Source organism: Panthera uncia, assembly GCF_023721935.1.
Source record: "Panthera uncia isolate 11264 chromosome B3 unlocalized genomic scaffold, Puncia_PCG_1.0 HiC_scaffold_1, whole genome shotgun sequence".
NCBI classification, from domain to species: Eukaryota; Metazoa; Chordata; class Mammalia; order Carnivora; family Felidae; genus Panthera; species Panthera uncia.
This window is the reverse complement of record NW_026057582.1, coordinates 12933290-12957252: the sequence shown is the minus strand read 5'-3', so window position 1 is coordinate 12957252 and position 23963 is coordinate 12933290. Positions and strand designations below refer to the sequence as shown.

The following is a 23963-nucleotide window of genomic DNA, read 5'->3' as shown; positions in this document are numbered from 1 at the left end:
GAAGGCTGACGCTCAGAGTTGGGCATGACTGGCTCATGGCCACAGAGCTACTTCAAAAAGCTCCTTGTGGGCAGGCATGTGGGCAGCCAAGCTTGGGAGGGGCTTCACTGATGACAGAAAAGTGAGGAAAGGGTCCTGGGCGGGCAAGCACCTGGGTCAGGCACCAAGCCAGGTAGAGGCCAAGTTGGGTCTCAGAAGCCAGATTTGTGGAGGACCAGCTCAGGGCTGTTTCTCTTAGGTCAGGGTACCGGGGTCTCTAGAAGGTGTTGGGCATTTAGGGGACCAAGAGACACATTCTAAGAGGGCTTCTCAGGGTTAGCTGGCTCTGGACTGGGCTGTCCAGGGAGCAGTCCTCTTTGCAGAAGGAGCTCTGGGGACAGGACTTCCCAGTCCAGCTCTGTTAGCCTGGACACTAGGTCCTTCTTCCATGCAGGGGATGCCACTCCAGTGGGGCTAGACTGTGGGCTCTCTGGACCTAGGTGAGCACCACAGGACCTACCTTGAGAGGGGCTGATGGGGCTGCTCACATCTGCGTGACGTGACGAATGCCCACCCCACCCAGCACCCTGTGCTAGTGGCCCAGACGGTCACCTGCACGGCAGTCCCTCAAGGTCTGGACTCTGCCATGCAGAGCAGGAAAAGCCCAGCTCCCTTCTATTCGGCCTGCTGTGTTAATTTTACAACACTCCCCCCTCCCCCCATCTGTAATGTCTACTGGCAAATGAGATCATTTAAGACACTGGTCACACTCCAAATCAGAGATGGGGTATCCTGTGCTCTCAGCAGTCTCTCCTGCCCTAATTAGGACCCAGCTATCTAGCACCCCAAGTCCCTTTCTTTACCTGCTCTTCAGAATGGTGCGGAGATTTCATTAGGAAAAAGATGTCAGAGCCCCTCTCTGACTTCATCGAGAAGGCTAAAAAGGCAGCTGCTTTCTCCCTGGAAACAGCTCAAAGGCAGCCTTCGAGCTGCTCCCTCTTGGTCCCAAGCACAGCCCCCACCCCAGCCCTGGGAGGTGAATCACTTTGATCTGTGTATAAAGCCTGAGGGTCAGATACCACCGCCAGCAGGCCCTTGGAGACTAGGCCAAGGGCAATGGGGAATCCCTGTGTCTGGTGGGGTGAGCTCTCCCCTCCCCTTCCCTGCTATCCACTGCAGCCCAAGGCAAGGCACTCACAAATTACACACACACACACACACACACACACCAGCATAAGCACCTGTAAAGCTCCGCATGGTGCACCTGCTAGGCAAGTCCCCTGCACTATCAAAGGACATGAGCGAGAAGGTCTGCCTCTGTGCGACTCGGGTTGAGCAGGGGGCCCTGGTGAGGGGTCAGAGGGGACAGGGCCTGCTGAGCCTGGGATGCTGGGCATTCTCCTTACTCTGAAGCCCGTGACAGTTCTTGGTAAAATCCCAGATGATTCTCCATCCTCCCCTGACCCAATCTGCCATTTAAATTGCACGCCTGGTTTTTACAACGAGTATTAGTGCAGAGCCTCAGGGTGGATATAAATATTAGCTACCAATTCTTAGGTGAGAGGAATCTGCAGTTTGGCCCTGGTGCTGTGGGACCAGCCACATCCCAGCCAGCATTTTCTGCGGGTGCTAATGTGGCTCCCCTTGCTCGTACTTTTCCATTGGTAATGGGCAAGAGACTCCTGTTGACTTACTTCTACATCTCCCTCGTTGACTGATTTATTTATTTTTATCTACCTTCCCCGACAAACAAGTCAGGCGGACATAGCAGCCCAGGGCGGCCTGGAAGTCAGCGCTTCCCCACGGCCCCGAGTTATCCACGCAGTGGAAAGTTTGGTGCTAATCACTCCCCGGGGGCGAAGGCCCAGCCTCCCAGCCTCACGGGAGGCTGCTGGCACCCCAGGTGTGTTCGGGAAGATGGCGTCCCACCCCAGGCTGGTCCAGCTCAGCCAGAGAGGTGTGGGCCAGGGAAGCTCCGAATAAACTTCCAGCCCAGCCCTCCCCTGGGGTCCTGGCACCCTGGCTTCCACAGGTGAGAAGGGAGGCCCAGGCAGATGCTTAGCTCCCCATGAGGCGATGGAGACAGGTAGGTATGGAGGGAGAGACATGGCCCAGAGCTCTGGTGGGGGATGTGTCTGACAAGCCCCAGCTGCAGGTTCTCTGTCCTCAGGAGAATAATTCACACGTGGCTACCGCAGAGCTGAGCTGAGGGCTTGCTGGGAGCCCCTGGGCCATCGACAGTGGGGGAGTCCTAGAAACCCCAGCCCCATCCCCGAGGTCCAAGGCTGGGCCTCCTTCCCAGTGACCCCGACAGACTCACATTGGGCCTCTGCTTTAACCTGTCCTCAGATGGGGCAGGGGGAGGCTGTCACACCTTCCACTGGGATGTCACTGCACTGAAAAGTCCTGGCCTTCCCTGGGGCAGGAACACAGGGCTGTAGGGGACATCCTGCTGGCGGGGAGCACACTGTCTGGGCCTGCTCTGTGGCCCACTGCCAACCATCCTACTTGGGCAGAACCTTCTGTCTGCCTCACTTTCCTAACCTAGAAAACAAAGGGTAGGTGATCAATATGAAAATTCTAGGGGTTTGGTAAAATCTTCCATCTAGCAAGTGTTTTTCGGACCACCTGTTACACCTCCGGTTTGAGAACTTAAATGTTAACTAGAGAAAGCACCATAGGGAAGAGCCTCTTTCTGCAGTCTGTGGGGTTCAGGGAAGACTGCCCACAGCATGCCAAGAAGGGGCAGGGAGGGCTTCCTGGAGGAGGAGAGGCCACCACAGCCCAGAGAGCGGCCCTGGAACCTCACTCCCTGCTGTGCTGTGTTGCCTGGGCTGAGTGGGGCCTGCGGGGTCACTGGGCAGTGCAGCGTGGCTTTCTCTCTGACACCTGAAAGGCAGCCAATGGCTGGAGACACTTCGGCCCAGTGTGGAGTGGGGTCAGAAAGTGGGCTCACTGGCGGTACTGGAAGACGGCTGGATTTACAGGAAGCCCTGGGAAGCGCAAACAGCCAACAGTGCAGACGCAAAGGGCTACCAGCTTCTGACCTGTGCAGACTCAGGCACCCGGAGGCAGGGGCCTCGGCGACTCGTCTCTGTATCCCGAGAGACCGGTGTGGTCCTTAGGACCCAGTGGGCACTCATCAATGACTGCAGTATGGGTGTCATCTCCCAGCTGTGAGCCAGCCCCCCACTGCTGTCCAGGCCAGGGCCCGCCAGAAGGGCGTGGAAACCTCGCCCAAGCTCGGTACTAACTTGTAACTCTGGGTGCAGTGGAGGCTGGCCCAGGAGTGGACGGTGCTGTCCGGGTGGTGGGGCGATGGGTGTGCCCCTCAGCCTGGATGGCCAGCAAAGCTTCCAGACCCCAGCCCTGAAGGCCACCTGGGGATGCGGGTGCATCCGGGCTCCATGGAGAACACTAGCTCCACAGGCAGCCGCCAGGATGACGCAAAGCGGGGTGCTCCCCGAGTCTGGGTTTTCAACAGGCCCTGCTGGGGGCTGCTGGCCCCAGGCCACCACGGCAGTGCCACGCCCCTGATGGAGACAGACGGTTCTCTCGCCAACGCGCCAACGCACGGAGACGCAAATGCCGGTGATTCACTACCTGCCATGGGGGACGAGGTCATTTTGGCAGGCGCCTTCCCCACCCCTGCCAGGGTCTGGCACCAGCTATTTTTTCCATGTTTAAAGAGAAACAAACAGAAATGATAAGATACTTCTGATGGGGAGAGAGGACTGGGATTGATAGGACTTGGAAAATTTTTTCCACAAATAACAAGAGAGATTCCAATCCAGGCAGGAAGGCAGGGCAGGGGGCTCGCTGGCCAGTGCTCCGCCTGCCCCCGAGCGCTTCCCCCTCACGCCCCGTGCCATTCCTGGTGCGCCAGAGGACAGGAGAGCTACCCTCTAGTGAGAAAAGAAAACAGGCAATTTGCTCAGAAATGAGGATTTTTACCAAAATTTTGCCCCAGGGCCCCCAGACCTTGTCCCAGGACTGGAACAGTGACAATGGCAGACGAGCTAGGGCACTTGTGGGAGCAGCTGCCCGCAGGGAGCCACATGGCTGCTGTGGAAATGGGACAGAGACTTGGCGTGGCACTTTCTTTTCCAGCACGATTGAGCTCTTATCACTGACCACTTCAATATGGAATAAATCAGCATCAAGATTAGAGTCATTTCCTCAAAAATCCCCCAGCACTCTAAAGAGAGGAGCACAGTGATGTGCCCGGTCTCCGGAACAGAGGCTTTTCGGGCATAGCTAACATGCAGGGGCCACCTGCTGTTGGATGGGCTGTAGCTAACAAGGAGCCTTCTCCCAAGCCAAGCCCACGCCCAGAGCTCCCAACAGATCTGGGAGGGGTCGAGCCGCTCATTTGCAGGGACACGGGACAACGGAAGAGCAAATCAAAGCAACAGCAAGGATTGCTCCCGAGCTGCAGCACGTGTGACTTTCACGCCACGTGGGTTTAGGAAAGGTAATACTGTGCCGCTCCCTGGGGCCCACACAGGTGGCTGCTCACAGCCCAGAGGCTCTGGCTGCCAAGGAGCTGAGGGGACGAGGTCTCAGCCTCCCTGTAACCCACTCGGGCACCCGCTGCTCTCCAGTGGTGATGCTGTGCCGGGGAGTGAGCCCTCTCCTTGTCTCAAAGAACGGTGAAGAGCAGGACCGTGGGGAGACCCAACGGCCATCCTCTGTGGCCTCTGGGGGATCTCTTCACCTCACACATGATTCTCACAGCCACACTGTTTTGGGAGAAGGAGGGCCTGGAAGACTAGAAGCTGCCAGGCAGATCTTATGTGCTGGGAGTGCTCAGAACTGTGTTCAACCTTTACGACAGCTCTGCTAAGGTGTTATGTAGGAGAGGGTTAAATTTTCTTTTTTAATGCTTATTTTAGAGAGACAGAGACAGAAAGAGAGAGAGAACGAGCAGGGGAGGGGCAAAGAGAGAGGGAGACAGAATCTGAGGCAGGCTCCAGGCTCCAAGCTGTCAGCAGAGTCTGATGTGGGGCTTGAACCCACAAAACCACAAGATCATGACTTGAGCCCAAGTCAATGCTCAACTGGATGGGCCACCCAGGGGCCCCTTGTATGACAGAGGTTAAATAACATGTCCAAGGTTAAATAGCATGTCCAAGGTCCTACGCATCGCCAATGAATGGGAGAGCTAGAATTCAAATGTAGGACTTTTCGCTCCAAACCACACCTTCCTTCCTGCCACCCACCCAGGCAATTCTGAGTCTCGTTCTTTCTCCCCTGAGCTTCCCTGTAGCTGTTCTGTCTCTATCTAGAGTGGCAAGGTGAGCTCCACTCTACCTGTCCCACGAGTACCTGCCGCCCTGGAAGTCCTGAGGCAGGGACACGTGTGTTCTTCTCTGCCTACCCACTGCTCCCCCATTGCCTCCCTTCCCCCCGTGAAACCACCTAGATCTGTACGTCCAGTGTTGTGCTGGTCTGCTGGCCCTCTGAAAGAGAAGAAAAAGCCCTGATTTGTAGTGCTTGCCAATTTCTAGGGTATCAAGACTCCCACCATGGCTGGTTTCAAGCTACCCACGAGGTCACTCTGGGCAGAGCTGGGAAAGGATGAACGGAGCTGGCTGGCCGGCTCTGGCATACACTGCCTGCATCTACTGGTGAGCAGGAGCCGCAAGAGGCCCCTGGCCCAGTAGCAGAGGGACCACAGAAGATGCAGGTGACGCTGGTGCCATAAAATCCGCCCATCCTGTCGGCCAAAGCACACTGTTGTCTTGATGGTGGAGGGGGGTCGGCACAAAACTTCTATTTTCTTCAGGGTTAAGGATGCAGAAAGGGAGCAGAGGGACACGTTTTCTTCTGTCATTGAGCAATCTGACTTGCGGGAAGCTTAAGGCACCACTGAACCACCCTCAGAACACCTCCCACATCCAGGAAAACGGGGCTGGGGGCTTCGTTTCTCCCCTTTAGTCTCCCAAGATCATCCAGCAACACAGCCCTTTCAGCCTGATTTCTCTAAAGCCAATTTTCTTGTCAACTGGGCTGTGTCCCATGTCATACTTGCTGGTGGGCATGTGGGCGTCCGCGTGGTGGCAGTGGGGGGGGGGGTGGGTAGCTGGAGGGGGCTGTTGCCGGCAAGAAGGATGGGATTGTAGCCGGCTTTCTTTCATCATGCCAGAGGCAGGAGCAGATGCATCACCTCTGTGTAAGATGCCAGGCAGCAGGTAAAGAATTTAACAGCTTGTGGGAGTTCTAATTAGATTGCCAATTATAACTCGATTGACCTGCCTGGCTTTGAAAGGCCTGGAAAAACGCATGTTGTCTGTAGGAAGAAGCAGATTTTGCTTCTAGTTTGTTCTGGGGGATCCCTGCAGGGATCACTTGCTTGGACTTTGGTTCTAGCCCCATGCATCTGTCTGGACTCCCGCTGCCCCGGATGCAGAGGAGGAGAGAAAACCCGCGGGGGTGCAGGGAGGGAGAGAGATTCGGATCCCTGTGGTGGGGGGGGAGCCGTTGTCTGCAATAGGCAGCTTTGCTCCTTTCTTTATGAAGAAAGACTCAGCATCATGTCCCCTTGGCTCCCCTGCAGGGTTGGGCCAGCAGTTTCTCCTTCATTCGGAAGGACATCAGCCAGCATTGCAATTACGGATCTAATCAAAACTGACCTCCTGGAGAGGCCAGATCCCAGGTTTTGTGTGTGTGTGTGTGTGTGTGTGTGTGTGTGTGTGCATGTGTTCAAGAGTCTTTGCAGAAAAGGTCACCGTTGATATCAGCTTGGGGCACGCCCCCTCCTCCGGACATTGGCACCCAGCAGGAGAATCGGGTCTCCAGCAGACACGCGAGGGCATGTTTCACCTCCCTCCTAGGAACCAAGGCACCTGTTCACTGTTAGACACCATTCAAGTCCTTCTTGCTCACACATGTGATCCCATCTGATTCTCCCATCACCATCTCTACTCGTGGAGGAAGACACTGAGGCCCAGAGAAGCTCAAAGGCTCCCAGCTCCTCTGTGTGGGACCATGTCTGTAATTCAAGTCATTCTTGTCTCTCACACTTATCACAGTGATCTTGCTCACCGGGACCCTTCCTTCATGGACATCCCATAAACTTCACAGGGCCCTAGGCCGGCCACAGCCCGGAGCCAAGAACTGAGTGGGGCCATGGGAACAAGAGGGCTTGGGGATCTGCAGGGTCAGGCCCAAATCCCAGCCACAGTTTGGATGAGCTGGGTGCATGGGAAAACTGTGTAAATGACCAGAACCCATGTGTCCTCATTTGCCAAGTTACTCTCCCACTCTGTGAATGCTGGTGCTCCTTGGGTTCCATCTTTGGCCCTCTTTCTTTCTCTCTCTGATTCGCAGCTCAGCTGCCACCTCCAGGCCGCCACTGCTTCCTAACCATGGCCCCTGCCCTGGAATGTTCTGCCTCCAGACCATGTGCAAGGCTTGTACCTTCCTTCCTCCCATTGCTTCCCTTCCTCCTGTGTTTCCTCTTGTTGGTGAAGTCGTCTTATCCATCCAGGTACCTGACCCGGGTATCTGAGAATCAGACGAGAACCTTCCAATTCCCTCACCAAGCCTTACTGCACCCGCCTTCTCGAAATCTCTTCTCCTGGACTGTCAAGATGTTATTAGTGGAGTCCAGTCCTTGGTGTCTCTTAGCTTCTACTAATGCATCCTCCACAGCTTCTAGATTGATCACTTCAAAATGCAAACCTGATCTCACTACTTTGTCTTAAGTTTTTTTTAATCTTGAAAAATTTCAAGCATGCAGAAAATTTGAAAGGCTGATATAATGAACATCTATATACCTATCACCTAAATTTAACAACTGTTAACGTTTTTCACACTTGCTTTATCTATTTTGGGGGCAAGCGTTAGTATTTTGAAGTAAACTATAGGCACTGTGACACTTCATCCCTAAATACTTCAGCAGGAATCTCTTAAAAAAAAAAAAAAAAAAAAGAATGTTTCCTTACAGAACCACCTCTAACAAAATTAATAGTACCTGCTCACCATTGTCTACTAACGGGCCCCAACTGTCCCATGTAGATCTCCAAGAGCTAGTTTGTTTACTAGGTATTCAAGCTCCATCTGTCCCTAACTTGTGGAAGAGTCGACATCTCTACTCTGCTGCTGAATCCTGGCCTCCAGGTCACACCTTCGGTGGAGCCGTGTCTGTCCCTCTTCCCTCATGACACCAGACAACCTGTGACCTGTACCTCTGTCTACCAGAGCCCCTGTGACTTTTTTTTTAAATACTTTTTTTAAAGTTTATTTATTTTGAGTGGGGGGGGGGCGGGGGAGAGAGCGGGGGCAGGGCAGAGAAAGAGAGAGAAAGAGAGAGAAAGAGACTGAGAGAATCCGTGCAGTCAGCACAGATCCTGATGTGGGGCTTGAACCTCATGAACCTCAAGATCATGACCCGAGCAGAAATCAAGAGCCAGATGCTTAACCGCCTTAGCCACCCAGGTGCCCCTCCCCTGTGACTTTTCCTACACTTACTTATACATGTTTATGGCTCTCCTTCGAGACTTGAGGGGAGTGGTCTAGTCCAGTATCTGGCACAGAACCAGGCTCCACGCAGCTTACGTACATCATGCCATTTAATTCTTACAGCAGTAACTAAGAGGCCATTGTGCAGAATCCATGATGCTGAAGGTGAAGCCAGAGCAATACCTGACACAGAGAAGGTGCCGGTGCCCAAGTGCCGGGTCCCCTCCTGCTCACAAGCCTCCAGCTGAAGATGTTCTGAAAGGCTTGAAGAGAAACAATGCCTGCAGAGGTATCTGAAGAGGCAGGTGTCCCATAAATACCAAGCAGATGAGGAAAGGGAGGGAAGAGAGATCACACGTCAGTCAGTGAGCCTGGCGGGAGGTGAAAGCGGTCAAGTAACCGTGGGGACAGGGGGTCTGCCGCCAGGCAAAGGGGCTGGAGTCCCAGGGACCCTGGCAGAGGAGTTCTCAAAGGGCTTTCCTAAAGCTCCTGCAGGCCTGGAGCTTTCTGGATGCAGGGGCCCAGATCTGGGAGCTAGGGGCGGGCCCTCAGACTGTGGTTCTGGTCTCCCTCTGCAGCAGGTCGCCAAGGCCCCGGGGAGGGACATCAGGGGCAAGGCTGCCTCCAGACCCTGGGCGGTGCTCTCACCCAGTGCCCCTGGAGGGAGCCTCTGCACACTGGCACCCCATTCCTTGGTCAGTGGCGCTCACTGGCTTCCAAGAGCAGGGGCTCCCCAAGGAAAGGGCCCAGAGCGTGCTTCTGTGATCTGTGCAGGGGAGGGGGCCTGCCTTGGCTCCAGGCCACCACCCTCCTAGAGTCCCAGGGTTTGAGGCTTGGTGAGTTTTGGTATTTTGTCACTAATCCGTTTGTCATTCCTTCCTCCTAAGCAACCCCTCACCCCCACTCCTTTGGCAACGGGAGGGGTGCCAAAGGCTACTCTCTCCTGCGCCCAGCTGGGCTCATAAATCAGTGCTGATCCTGCTGATCCAGGCTGTGAGAAGGGGTGCTACACAGCAGGGGGGCCAGGTAAGAGGCAAGTGGGGAGACCAAGTCTTGACTCCAATTGGGAGCAAAATTGAGAGGATGCAAGCTCAGCGGATGCTACACGACCCACCAAGACAGGCTCGAGCCCCCTACTCCCCTTCTCCCCAGAGCAATGAGCGGGCTTCTCTGGGGCCAGGGCCTACCCTCGAGGAGTCCTGGGAGCTCGTCTCTTCCCCACCCCCACCCCGATGTCAAAAGGCAGACGCTACCGCTCACTTCACAGACAAAGTGGACGTGACGCCTTCGGGAATGATGCGGTCAGGATTCCTGGTTGGGTCTGCCACCCGCTGCCCTGTGCTCTTGGCAAGTCCCTTCCCCCCTCTGGCCTCAGCTTCCCCATCCGTAAAAAGGGGTGCTTAGACTACGGAATTTCGTTGGTGTTCTAAATCCTGCGATGCCTTCACTCTCTGGTGAGTGTTAGGTCCAAAGATGTCCCGGCCGCTTTAGGCTCTCACCCCTGATACTGGTGAAGAAATGCCAGAAGCAGTCCCTGGGAGAAACTTCCAGGGTGTCCTCCCCAGACCTTTGGGCTGAAGGGTTTTAGGCTCAAACTGAAGGTCTAGACAACATGTGTGCAGGCATGTCCCAGAGAGAGCCCAGGAGCACTCCTGGGGAGTGGGGAGCCTCTGGGACTAGCACTGAATGATGGGGAAGCCATTCAGACAAGAGGCGGGTTGGGGAGAGCCAGCCCAGGTGGACCCGAATGCCACTTTCTCATGGCGACAGCCCTCTTGTTGACTTCAGGGACAGGCGGTGTGGGGGAGGAGGGTGCTGTAGCAGGGCTCAAATCCAGGGGGGCCTGAAATAAGGAAGGGGAATTAGGGGCAGGTATCTGGGAACACAGAACAACCCAGATAAGGGAAAACTTGGATCAGACAGTCTGATCCAAGCCAGGGAGCAGCAACTGTGGCAAGGCAGGAATGCGGTGGAAGTGAAATGTCAAATCATACTGGAATAATGGGCCAGAATTTCTAAGAATAAATGGTTTGGATAGAGTATGTCAGATTTTAAATAATTTTAGATCATAATTACTAATGAGACACTGAACTGCACTGCCTGTAATTAGTCATCTAAGACTCCCAAACAGAAAATAGAAATAAACACAGAATTAATTTTTTCCTTAAGCTGCGGCGAAGGAAGGCCCAGTGACATGGCTGGTATTTCGGAGCCTGCACCGGGTCTGTGATTTCAGTCCTCGCTGAAAGCCGGGTGGCCTGATGCCATATCTCCCTGGCCAGCACTGAGAAAATGCTGCAGTGGGAAGGAGGAATCCAAAAACCAAGCAGAAAATGTCTGCAGAGAGTATCTCTGCACCAAAGGATGCTGTTTGGGGTGGGAGGGCTTTTAGTGCGGGAGGGGTTGGCAAGATCAAGGGCCACAAGCCACACAGGAGCCACGTGGGTGCGGAAGTTCTACATCTCCAGGTGACCCTCCTTTTGCTCCAAGGAGGACATACACGCCAACAAACGGAAAATGCTTTAAGCTAAAAATACGCATTTTCAAAAGGATGTGAGGACATAGCTTGAGTCATAAAAAAAACCCCTTTCAATTACCTGGTTCTTCCCCCAAATAATTTCCAATCCCTCCCCCTATTCAGATGTCCTCCCCATGTGGCTCGCACCTCCGACCTGGCTCTGGGAGGCTCACTGTCGCTACCGCTGCTGGCATCCTACCCCCAAACGGGCGCGGGCACCGTGCAAACCCAGTTGGAGCGACGCGGCCCCCTCTCCTCTTGCCAGAGGAGCCCACCCTCAAGGGACACGTCTTGGTGCTGTGGCAACAAGGGAAGCTGCTTGAATCTGGGTTTGGGGTAGGGACGGGGGTTACAAACAGAGGCTTCCACAGCCTGGGGCCAAGATCAGAAGTCACACCCTGAACAAGACACCAGGCTCACAGTCTATGGAGGGAACCAGATAAAAAGGGCTGAGGATGTGTCCTGGGTCACCATTGGGGCAAGTGAAGAGATGACTAGGGGGTGGCTGACAGAAACTCCACAAGAGAACTCATTTGAGCAGAAGGATCAGTGTTTGGGTGTCTGTTTTCCTTAAACAGGAAATGGTATTTAATGATATTTGTATGGCACCCTGGGGCAGGAGGACTGGGCTGCTCTAGGCCACATGTGACACACTACTCCCTTTCCTTGACACTCCCGAGGGCAGAGGCTGTCCTCTCTTTGGCTCATCTGTAACCACAGGACAGAGGCGAGATGCTCTGGCCTAAAGGGCAAGAGAGTCTGGGGCCTGGGAAGAGGGTCTCTCTCTGCATCAGAGGCGGGGCTACTGCCTGGATCGACACAGCCCCAATCCCTCGGTCCCTGCCACGTCCACCTGTTTGCCTCGGTGCCCCAGGCTGCCTGGGGACGGCCATTTCAGTATGGGGTCTCTGGGATGGGCCGTGGAGCCTGATATCCGGCTTACAGGGGGAGTGCCTCTGGGGAGGACGAGGGGTGAGAAAGCACAGGGGTGCGGCCCAGGAAAGGCATCAATCTTTATAAATTTACTGTTTCACTTTCTAGTCTGAAACTAGGTCTCTCATGGGCACAGTTATTATGGGTCAGCTTCTCGGAGGATGATCGTCTCACTGAATGAGAGACAGAGAGCAGGCAGCCTGGGACACATGGGGCCTGGAAGACCAGGGCTGACGCTGGCAGGATGGCCTGGACACTGCTCCACAGCAGCCTCTGGCCTATGGATGGTGACCACTGCCACCCTCAAATGGGGCACAGGGGCTGACAAAGAAGCATGCGCTTGGGGACAAGACAGGGTGTCTGAACTTGAGAGGGGCCCACTGCTGTCCCCCAGGGCCCCGGGGCAGAGGGCTGCCCCTCTGGAGCAGGTGCTACAGGTTGGCCTGGGGACCTGGCTGTGCCAACCACGCCTGGCAGGAGCCCCACCTTATAGCACAACACGTCCTCTTTGAGACCCGGCCTGTGACACACTCAGATCCCACTGCACTGGAAGGTTCCATCAACTAGCTGACTCGGCCTCCATGGTCTCGTGTGAAACTGTGTGGCTGCATCCTCCAGTCCCCGCCTCGGTGTCACTTCCTGTACTCGTGGTGGGAAGGGACTGTGCCAAGGCCAAGCCAACAAACGCCCAAAGGACTCCGCATAGAGAAATAGTTAGCCTAGTTAAAAATAGCGTGTTCCCATGATACCTGCTCAAAGTCCATTCAAGGGAGATGGCACCCGGTGCTTTGGGGGGTCTTTGTAAAAGGGGAATGATGACATCTGTCAAGGTCAAGTTGGCTCTTGAACTTGTTTTTCTCCATCTCTCCCTGCCATACCTCATCTACCTGACACTCCTGGTCTATACTGGCCGCTGTGTCACCACAGGCATGGCGCCTTCCCCTGACAGATCTGCAAAGAAAGAACCCTATATTGGTTCCACAAGTGCTTCAAGAGAGGGAAGTCAACGGGCCAAAGGCCCCTCTGCAGGGGTGGGTGGGTAGGGGTCAAGAAAGGCTCCTCAGAGGTGTGACATCTGAGCCGGCCTCCATGGCAGGCTCTGCCCTCCCTGCTACCCAGGCCAATCTATGGAGCCTGCCCAGCACCCCCTTCAGGTCCAGGGCCTGCCGCCACCCTGGTCTGGCCCCCCTGAGCCCAGATGCTTCCTGTCTCTGCCTGACAAACCACACCATGCCTTCCTACTCTTTTTGGCTTTAATAAGCTGGACTACGGGCCCCAGAGAAACAGAAAGTAATACTTAAAAGCAAAAGCACAAGCTTTTGGCCAACCACGTTTCATGACATATTCTTATTTCAGCTCCTCCGGCTGCTGAAATTCGGTTCAGAAGGAAAGCCACGCCCATGGGCAGATCTTTTGGAAAGGAGATGCCTCCCTCACTGTCAAGTAGATACAGAGGGGCTTCCACCGACTCAAATTATACAGAATGAGAGTAGCGTTCACAGCTAGTGTTTGTGGAGTGTGATGCAGCCTGTATGAGCTCATTTAACTACACAATAACACCGAGGGGTACTATGGTTACCCCTGTTAAACAGCTGACATAACGGAAGTGCAGGAAGATTAAGGAACTTCTCTCGCGCCACACTGTTAGCATGTGACAAAGCTGGGGCCTGAACCCAGGCAGGCTGGCTCTCGCGCCAGGCTCTGAACCCCTGTGCCGTGCTATCACTCAAGCTGTAGGCGCTTCTGTGACTCCACAAACATCCGATCTTAGTATCGCCCAGCCCTGGATCTGCTCTTGATTTGCAGTGTAGCCTGGGGCCGGTCACCAAGAGCAGTCTCCACGGCAGTAAAAAGAGAAATTGTCCACTTCAGCACATGTCGTGAGAACAAACGCATCAGGTAGGACCTATGAGGCTTTCAATTTCTTTGTAAAGGTTATTATATTCATGCCAAATACTAAGAGTTCTCGAAAGGGCCTTGAGCTACTCATGGGGCTAAAATGTAGTGTGTGCTACTAAAAGGAGGGAGAGAAGGCAGAATAAAGAACAAAGACCTAATCCCCCAACAGAATGCGCTACTTCTTCTCTTGCACTGTTAGTCTGAATCCCAGTTACAGCGAGTGAAGATACTGTAGAAATTGAGCGCCGTACATTTAAGAGTACTCTCCGTAAGCACACAGATGCGTAGGGAAGGGAGAGCATCTAAATATTTCATTAGGTCGTTCTTCAAAGAAAAAATTGGTCTTAATTTGAAAAGCATTTTTAAAAAAAAACAATCAAGTAAATAAAATGCAATTAATAGATAAAAGAGCCTTCTCACTTGACTATGGCAAGGCTTTGTTCCTGCCAATCATTCTATGTACAGGAAGAAAATTGATACTTCAGATGAAAGAGATCCATTTCCAAAGATCAGCGTTTGAAAGAGGAAGGGTATCTTGATGCTATTTCATTGGCTTAATTGTCTTACCCAGAGTAGCATTAGAGATCAAGGGCCCCTCTTCAAGACAGGTTTTGCAGTGGGAAAACGAGCCGTGCCGAGGTGAAACCCTGCCCGATGTGTCTGTGCCCTGGGCCGCCCTCGACCCCAGAGCCCCCCGCCACACTGATGCCGAAAGCAGACAGATACACAGACACAGGATGCCTGTCTCTGGAACGAACCCCTGCAACTCCATCCCATTCATTCCGCACCTCTCTGCCAACAGAGGCACAAACTGGAAAACATGCTTCTAACCAGTAAAAGAGGAGACACAAGCAATTTCCCCTCCAAATCTCATTAAACAGATGGACGCTTGAAAAGATGGGAGAGAGAAAACACACCGAAGGTTCAGAATTTAGCAGTGCAAGTCGCCGGAGGGAAGCCAGAGCTCACCTCTTTCCCTCGATTCCAACCCTCTCTGCAATCCTTCTGGCTCCTCATGCAGAATGGGATGAAGCCTTTTCTCACAGTAAACAGGCATGTAAGCCCGAAGACAGTTAAAAGAAAGCTCCAACTTCGGGCCCTTCTTTGAACTTCAGAGGAGCCTTTTTCTCCTCTGAACAATGTCATTAGCCAGCCTCGTTGTGACGAATACTTCTGGATCAAACTTTAGAGCTGTTAAAACAACTTAAAATGTAGTCACAATCCATAAGACATAACCCACTGCACTGCATAATTGATGTCCTCCTTCCAAACCCACCGTCGATGTGACGTGCCTCTGCTATTTCGTTTTTTTTTTTTTTTTTAACGTTTATTTATTTTTGAGACAGGGAGAGACACAGCATGAATGGGGGAGGGTCAGAGAGAGAGGGAGACACAGAATCTGAAACAGGCTCCAGGCTCTGAGCTGTCAGCACAGAGCCCGATGTGGGGCTCGAGCTCACAGACCACGAGATCGTGACCTGAGCCGAAGTCGGACGCTTAACTGACTGAGCCACCCAGGCGCCCCTGCTATTTCGTAATAGAACGCGCTTTTCCAACAGCTCAGCCATTCTCCCTGCGTCTTTCCCACTAATGCACTGCCGTGGAACAGAAGTACAGCACTACTTCTAACATTGTTAATGTCACTTCAGATTTCTGATGTTTCAGAAAACATTAGATCATGGAGAAACCCCTTCAAGACAGCCTGTGTATGGGGGTGCCCGTTGCTCAGTCGGTTAAGTGTCCAACTCTTGATTTTGACTCAGGTCATGATCTCATGGTTCGTGAGATTGAGCCCCATGTCAGGCTCTGTGCTAACAGCGCGGAGCCTGCTTGGGATTCTCTCTCCCTCCCTCTCTGCCCCTCCCCTGCTCACATGCCCACGTGTATGCTCTCTGTCTCTCTCCCCAAATAAATAAACATTAAGGAAAAAAAAAAAAAAAAGATAGCCTGAGTATGAAACTGTTAGCCAGAAGCCATCTTGACTGCACTGGGGGTTTTCATGTCTTATGACCCTTCCACAGAAGACAAGCCTCAGCCACAGTCCTTGGGCAAATGGCCTAGCCTAACCCATCACCTCCAACCTCCTCTCTTCCCAGCCATCTTCCCCTCTCGTTGGGGAGATCCACCAGTGGTTTCTTACCACTACTTCCTCTGGGGGAGGTGGTGAAACTTACCACCTTCCCCAGTCTTCTGGCTGCCCTCCTTTGAATGACTGATGGCTTCTGTCCCTTTCTAGGCCTTGTCTCGGGAACTTCAACATTCAACAGGATGGCCCCTGTGTTTTCTCTTCTCTGAGCATCAGCTCTGGAATATCACTGCCTCTGTTGCACAAAGACTTGCTTTAGGTGAAGGCTGACCCCTGACGCCATCTCTCCTCCTGCCCCCTGCAGAGGTGCAGGCTCTGGCTCACCAGTGCCTCTGTTAAGCCCCTCCTCCCCTGGTTCTTCTCAGGCTCACAGCCCTCTTCAGAGCCCTGTGTCCTTCCCTCCATGTGCTGTCCACTCTGGGAGCCCTGGGCAGCACCGCCCCCCTCCCCCCAGCCTTTGTTCCATGCCTTTTCTCAACCTGTCAAGTGGTTTAGAAGAAGACCTGAGCATCCTGGTAATATGATCTAGGATACATTTATTTCTTAGCAATACTTTCCCCTCCTCGCCTTATCAGCTCCTCTCCATATCACCTTCCTGGCTCCCTGCCATGCTCATTCATCTCCTGCAAGTTCTTGTTCTTTTCATCCTCCAATCTCATGCATTGCCCCCATGAGCCCAGGCTGATGTTATCAGATGTTGAGCAGACGTCCCTGTTTGCAGAGCCTGTCCCTGTCCTGGTAATTCCGTCCTTGGCTACCTTGAGTCTCTATGCCTGCCCTGGGCCTGAGCAGTGCTGCCCAGTTGCCCCCAGCCCACTGACAGCCTTGTTTCCCTCCCCCAACCCCCACCCCCACTCCAGGTCACAGGACAACTGATGTGGAGAAGGGTGCTCTGTGTTTCATTAATTCATCTTGGGTCCTGGGGATGAAACATGGCATGGAAATGTATGTAAATGTATTCACTTATGCAAAATGATATGAAAATATGTCTTTAGATTTTCTGGGAAAAGTCTGATCATTCTATGAATTCCTCCCCTTGTCAACAACATTACTTTGTAATTCCTTATCCCTTCAGCTCCCTGCTCCCTTAATACCTGCCCACACTCAGCTCTCTGCCTCCCTTATCTTGTGCCAAATCATTATTAACGGTAAACACATTATTTCTCTTCTCCCTTCTCTCTATATGTGAATTTAAACATATAGATGAAGGCTGAAACGATTAGAAAAGTGTTAATTTTCACTGGGTGTAATTTACTTTTCTTTTGTCGAGTCTGACCTTCTATTAACTTTAGTGAATACCATCTGCCTCCAAGTCATTACTGCTTTTCTAACAATATTAACGTGTTTGCATTTCTGCTTAAGTCGTCCCTGTCCTCCGAGCCGGACAATCTGGCACATGCTATTGCTAACAAGCCCTAGAAGCTAACCAATCCTTATTCTTCACGAAACAGGCAGAGCTTCTGACCGTTGGGTTCTTCACACTCTCCATCTGCCACCTGGGCTCCACCTGTAACAGACGTGGCTTCCTTCCTCCAGAAGAGCTCCCTCCGACTATCCCTCCGGCTCCCCTCCTTCCTCTCCAAGCCTGACTGCTGGCGTGGACGCACTTTCCACCCTCTGGTTTTTTCTACGACCCGCAATCGGCCTGTAGCCGGCTCTTTCCCTGGGAACCCCTGTGGTTGACTCTCGTGGTTTGGTCTCAGCGGTCTCCAGTGCTCGTGCTCTTCAAACTCCTCATTGTGATCTTCTGAGCCTCGCCCTGGCCTGACCCAAGCCCTCACTTGCACACTCCTCGCCCCGAGTGTCAGAACCGTCATCTTGGCTGTTTCTACCCTGCTTCCAGCACAGAAGTCTCGAGCTCCTGGCTCCTCCCTGGGACTCGGCCTGGTAAGAGGCCTCTGACCTCTCTGTTGACCCCTTCTCCTCAACTTAGGGGCCTGCAAATCAGTCTGGTTTCTATGAGGGCAGAGGCAAGGACCTACTTACTGTGCCTTAATAAAGAGATTTCGGTTCTGTGTTTAATTTGTGTCTGGTGCTAGTATTGACCCCATTTATACATCTGAGGACACTGAGGCACAAAGAGGGTGACTTACCCATGGTCCCCAAACCAGCGAGGGACAGAGCTGGGATTCTAATCTCACACCTTTTCTGGCCTGGAGCCTCATCCTTAGCTTCTATTGCAAAGGCCGCCTCCTTCCCTTATTATGCTCCAAGCCATAGAAACACAGCTTTTCTGTGCAGCCTGGGGCCGGAGGGCCCGGGGGTCCTGGGGGCCGCCCCCCCCGGAGGCTGCCCCCCCCCCCCAGACACCAGGAGATCCAGCAGCACCAGCGGGAAGGGAATCTGCCAGCTGTGAGATGGACCGTGGGGGGTAGTCTGGAGAACACAGGCCATGGTGCATCATTTACAAGGTCACCAAGAAGGAAGCATCCACTCTGCCCTTTGGAACTCACACCAAGTATAGTCACTGAGCAGTATTTTGGACTCCAAGAATCAAGACCTAAACTTTGTAGGCCTGCTGGCCTCAACCTGCCTCTAGTCTGCGTAGTTTCTGAATATGTCAGGATGCACTGAGAAAAGTCTTAAGGGTTTATGATTACTATTTTCTACTGGCAAGAATGCCTTTGAGCCAGACAAGGCTCAGACATTGCTGGTGATGGCCCGGCCTCACCTGGGTCCCGCTCACCAGCTCCCCTCACCAGGCCTGGGGCTACTCCTTTTGAAAGGCGAGCATCTGACATTTGTTGGAGAGCTCGGGTGACTCGAAAAGCTCCAAAGGTGAAACAGAAAACTTTCCTGGTGCGATCTTCCTACTCGATCTTTTGTCTCATGTTCCCCTTGGGGATGAACAAGAAATACTTGTCTGAATAATTCATAGGCCCCGAGGTAGAAATATGCTGCTTCTTTTCAATAAAAAGGCTGGGTACACGGTGTTGATTATACCTCTTCTGCAATGCTCTACCAAAAAGCACAGAGATCTGAGAAGCTCTGTACCAAATCCCTCTTACAACAGGGAGACAAAAATGAAAAGCCATGTAATATTTTTAATCAAACAGACTAATGCTTGGATAATATGGAAAATTACTTATAAAGCTGTACCAAGCTACAAAATGTTCATAAAGGGAAGGTGAAAAAAAAATCAAGTAGCTGCAATTATAAGGTCTGATTTATTTTTATTTTTTTTAATGTTTATTTATTTTTGAGAGAGAGAGACAGATAGAACACGAGTGGGGGAGGAGCAGAGAGAGAGGGGGAGACACAGAATCCAAAGCAGGCTCCAGGCTCCGAGCTGTCAGCACAGAGCCCGACATGGGGGTCTAAACCCACGAACGGTGAGATCATGACCTGAGCCGAAGTCGGATCCTTAACCGACTGAGCCACCCAGGCGCCCCAGTCTGATTTGTTTTTAAAACAGAAAACTGGAGGGGCGCCTGGGTGGCTCAGTCGGTTAAGCGGCCGACTTCGGCTCAGTTCATGATCTCACGGTCCATGAGTTCGAGCCCCGCGTTGGGCTCTGTGCTGACAGCTCAGAGCCTGGAGCCTGTTTCAGATTCTGTGTCTCCCTCTCTCTCTGACCCTCCCCCGCTCATGCTCTGTCTCTCTCTGTCTCAAAAATAAATAAACGTTAAAAAAAAAAATTTTTTTTAAATACAAAAATAAAAAAACAAACAAACAAACAGAAAACTGGTAGTTAGTTATTTTTGAAACTGCTGAACCCCTTCTACATCTTGCAATATCACTAAGAGACGTAGCAAGAGAACTAAGGCTTTGGGATCCTTTGGAGAACATTTTATTTCTTAGGTACTAAACCATAGCCTCCTAGCGTTGGAGGAGGTTCCCAGCCTATTTAGTTGCTTGTTTTCATTTTACAGAAAGGAAACGGAGTGCAGACAGCTTAGGGTCTTTCTTTTTGTGAGCTTAGGCAGGCTCACAAGTTAAAGAGTGAGCAACTGACACCACAGGGTCCGGAACGCTGTTCCCAGACTTCCTCATCCACTGCTCACTCGTGGTATCACACACTGACCACTGATTACGGACACCAGGCTCCCAAGGGCTGCTGACACGAAGGCCATCTCAGTTTCACCACAAGTCTCCTCTGTCCCGTGGCTCACGAAATCACAGATATCCCACCACTAAGTACGAAGAGCAAATCCCAAACGTCAGCCTGGCGTGCAGGCCCAGAGAAGCAGTATGGCTTTTCATCAGCAACTCAGACTCTGGTTAGCTTTTGAGTTTCCATTCAGACTCACGGGAGAATAACAGGAGATCGGCGGCTTTGTGGGGCAGTTGTGCTCAATGCGTGTGCCTAACACGGTAATGCCACCAATGCGAACCCCACGGAGGGATCAGTCTGCTCCCCCACCCCACCGAAAACGAGGTGGAGGGACAGCCGACTCCAGGCAAGGCAGGGAGAGGAGCAGCCAGGCAGCCCCCAGGCTTCGGGCGCACATGCATTTCTGGGAAGCCACTACACACGCGCAGTGTGGAAACCGGGTGACTTAGCTGGGTCCTCTCGGTACCAGAGGGCCCATCCCACCCTCCTCTGACAGGATGCCCCTGTCAGCCAGTAGCCTCGGAGACAAGCTGGAGTCTCCCAGGGTGGGGACACCCTCCCGAGGTGGCAGCACAGAGACCAAGGTGACAGTGGCAGTGCCCAGGAGACTGGTGACTCATGCCTGCCCCTTGCGTGGAACAGGACCGCTGGGCAGGGCTGCTAGGTCTGTGCACCGCCAACTCCCAGGGGCTCCATAAACCACACAGAAATGGCGCCGCTGGCTCTGTGCTGTGTGACAGCCTGGCAGGCTAACCGCATGGGCCTCCGAACCGGGGGAGACCCGCCAGTCGCTCCGAGGGGAGCCCCGGACCGGGAGCGGGGTCCCGGCCTGGCTCTGAGACTCACCAGTCGCTGCATGCTCTTCACGTGGGTGGGACTGATGGATAAGGCTTCTTCATACCACCGCCGGGCCTCGTCGAGGTTTCCCCGGAGCTCGGCAACCTGGCCACGCATGTACAGGACGTTGTGGGACATCGGGAAGAGGTTGGCGGCTTCCTGAGTACAGGCCGTGGCTTCTGCAGGCTTCCCAATGCCAATGTAGACTTCAGCTGTCGGGGGGAGAGCAGAAGACAGATGCTTTACTGGTTTGCTGCCCTTCTGAGGCCCTGCGAACGGCTGTGACTCTAGTTGGGGACACTTACATCCCCCCCCACGGGAGTCTGGCAGGGGCCCATCTGGAATCCGCAGGGCCCAGAGCCAGCCAGTCCCCCAGCCTGAGTCGAAACAGCTGCAGTGACGGCCCTTCCCGCCCTCCGTTACACCGGGACTCGAGTCTCTGGCTGTAGGGCCTTGGAAAGTACACGAGTCGCCACCAGCCAGAGGGGAGTGAGGCCTGCCTGGCGCCACCCCCCACCCCCACCCTCAGGGCTGACCTAGGGCGCCTTGGTGTCCGGGGCACCTGTCCTCGGCTCTGACAACCACAAAGAAAGGGCCGGAACGAGCTGAAGGCCAAGAAAACCAGAGGCACACGGCCCCTCAAGGGGGACAGCCCTGCCCTCCGGCCTGTTTTCCTGATGCCAAAAAGCATACAGAGGGAGCAGACTGTGGCTGCCATGTTCACGGGCATGAAATAAAACGGCGGCTCCATCAGACCCTGCCCTCCGACCAGTAAAAGCTACTGCGCCCTGGAGACCATTAACTATATGACACCGACAAAGCCCTTTGAAAACCAAGCTGTCACTTTCAAAAAGGCAGGAAAACGACCTTTCCTGCAATGTCAGGCCTCAGCTCTCAACGGTGGAGTCCCGAATCGCTTTGCGGCCCCTGGCTCCCAAAGGGCCCATCGCGCACTGCCGCCCGCCTGTCTCTCGGGCACACTCAAGTGCCCTCTTCTCCTGAGGCCTGTGACCCCGGCACCACCTTCTTCCCGGCGCTGGGCAGGTGTCTCCAAAGACTTCAGACCCCTCTCCTCTCTCCTCACCGAATCTGTCAGCACTACTGCCCAGAGTCCTACTCGGCCGGCCGCTGTGCCCTGGGGCCTACTGACTGCTTCTACCTCCAAGGCAGCCCCCGGCTCATCGGCTGCTGCCTGGACCCCCACCCCCTCACCCCTGGTGGTCAGCGACGTCTGCACCCATGCCCCCAAGTTACACATACAGTAATATGTTATGTGTCATAAAATGCAGGCCAAAGTAGAAGGAGTAGAACACAACACAAAAGAAATAGAAAAGTCCTAGTATTTTCCTTGTGCACTTCACAAGTTGTGTACTGGAGGCCACTTTGGAACTGCCCTGACCAGGGCAAGCCCTCCTTGGGCCCCTCACCTGCTACAGCCGCTGCCAGGTCAGCCTCCTGAGGCAGAGCTCGGGGCTGGTCATCCCACCTGCAGAAAAGCGCCCCTTCCTGAAGGCCTACTGCTTCTGTTCAGCCCTCACGCCCTTCAGCCTGCCTTCTAGTGGCCTCCCAGGGAGGCCTTCCCTGACCGTCCTGCTTAGCCTGCTGCTCCCCACGTACTCAGCATGACCCTGTTCCATGCTGTTTTCTTGTCCTCCATAATTTCGACCAACAGGTTCCTCTCGTTGGTTTCCTGTGCTGTGTGTCCCCTGCAGAACGTAAGCCATCAGCACACGAGCACAGGGACTGTGTGCGTGTTGTTCACCGCTGTGTCCCCGGGGATGGGAATAGCACCTGGCCCAGTCAGAGCTCAGGGAAGAGTCACTGAGCGAATGAATGAATGAATGAATGAATGAATAACAGTAACAACAACAGTAGCTAACATTCATTAAGCCTGTGCCTTATGCCAGGAAGTGCCCTCATTTCTCCTTCATCGGCACACGATATGCCATAGGTACTATTATTTTATCCCCATTGTACAGATGAGGAAACTGAGGTACAGAGAGGCTGAACAACTTGTCCAAGGTTTCAGGGCAAGTTGGAGGCAGAGCCTGGTTTGGGCCTCTACAGAGAACAGTGGCCCTGACCCCAGATAGCATCCAGATCCCTCGATGACTGGCTCCACGGCCCTTACGAACCTGTCTCCACTGCTCCCCGACACCCTAAGCTCTGGTGAGCCACTGCTGTTTCCACACACGTGTCCAGTCTTCTGCCCCTTCCTGTGGTGCCATTCTCCCCCCACTGCGGCCTGCTCAATAGCCGTCATCCCTGGCAGCCAGCTCTTCCCCTCAGAGGGGAGCCCGGCCTCTGCGGTCTCTGATGGCTGTGGCCCTAGATGTGTTTCTGTGAGGGGTCTGGGGTCCGCTCGCGGACAGCACACTTTCTGTCTCCCCACCTGCAGCTTTGGGCCCAGAGGCTGGAAAAGGGCAGGTGTGGATCACACACTTGGGGTGTGTTAATGTTGACTACTTTTTGACCTCAACCGGCCTGATGGCCCCTCTCCTCGAGCCCCCTCTCTTTCCCAGGGATGGTCACCAACCACTGACTCCTCAGGCAGGGACAGAGCCCTGGGGAAAGCGGGCCCTGCACCGCCCGTCTGTTCTTCCGATCTGTGGGTGCCCTCTTCGACAGGGAGCACAGACATGACGGGCTGGCCCAGGGGTCCCTCAGACGTGGAAACTCGGGCCACTGAAATCCAGCCGAGCCCTGACGGTAGCAATGCCAGCACCGTGCCTGTCTCCCGTCCTCTGGAGGTTCAGCTCACCGGATAGTTACTGAGCTCCTATGACACACAGGGACTCTGCAGAAACAAGGGTGAAAGTCTGTCCCCGGTGAAAGTCTGCCCCTCCTGGGAAGGACACGGCAGGGCCGTCTGATGTCTCTCATCATGCAATTCCCTCCCGGCTCTAGCCAGCCGGCTGTGTGCCCACTGCGGTTTTAGGTTACCTGAGTGTGCCAGTGACTCGGGAGAGCTGTACAGAACGTTCCTCCCACTGTACGCTTGGCTCCTGACTTGCTCCCATTTTGGGGGTGGGCTTGTGTACATTTCTGAGGTCCCCAGGGCCTAGAGCTGACTGGGTGGGTGACACACTGGGCCTCTGTCATCTAAATCACTATGAAAAAAGACCAGCTTGGGAGTGGGGACCGAGTGCTTCTAGAATTTTTATAACAAGAATCAAGGTGGGGCGGGGGGG

At 53.8% G+C, this 23963-nt stretch overlaps 1 protein-coding gene across 4 annotated transcripts in view; it reads right to left on the bottom strand.

The window, feature by feature from the left end:
* TTC7B (tetratricopeptide repeat domain 7B) overlaps positions 1 to 23963 on the bottom strand; it is a 245419-nt gene that overhangs the window by 12268 nt on the left and 209188 nt on the right. For all 4 annotated transcript variants that reach the window (XM_049612316.1, XM_049612319.1, XM_049612317.1 and 1 more), the window contains one exon: positions 20782 to 20984. In XM_049612316.1, coding sequence (XP_049468273.1) covers positions 20782 to 20984 — 203 coding nt within the window. The remainder of the gene's footprint in view (positions 1 to 20781; positions 20985 to 23963) is intronic.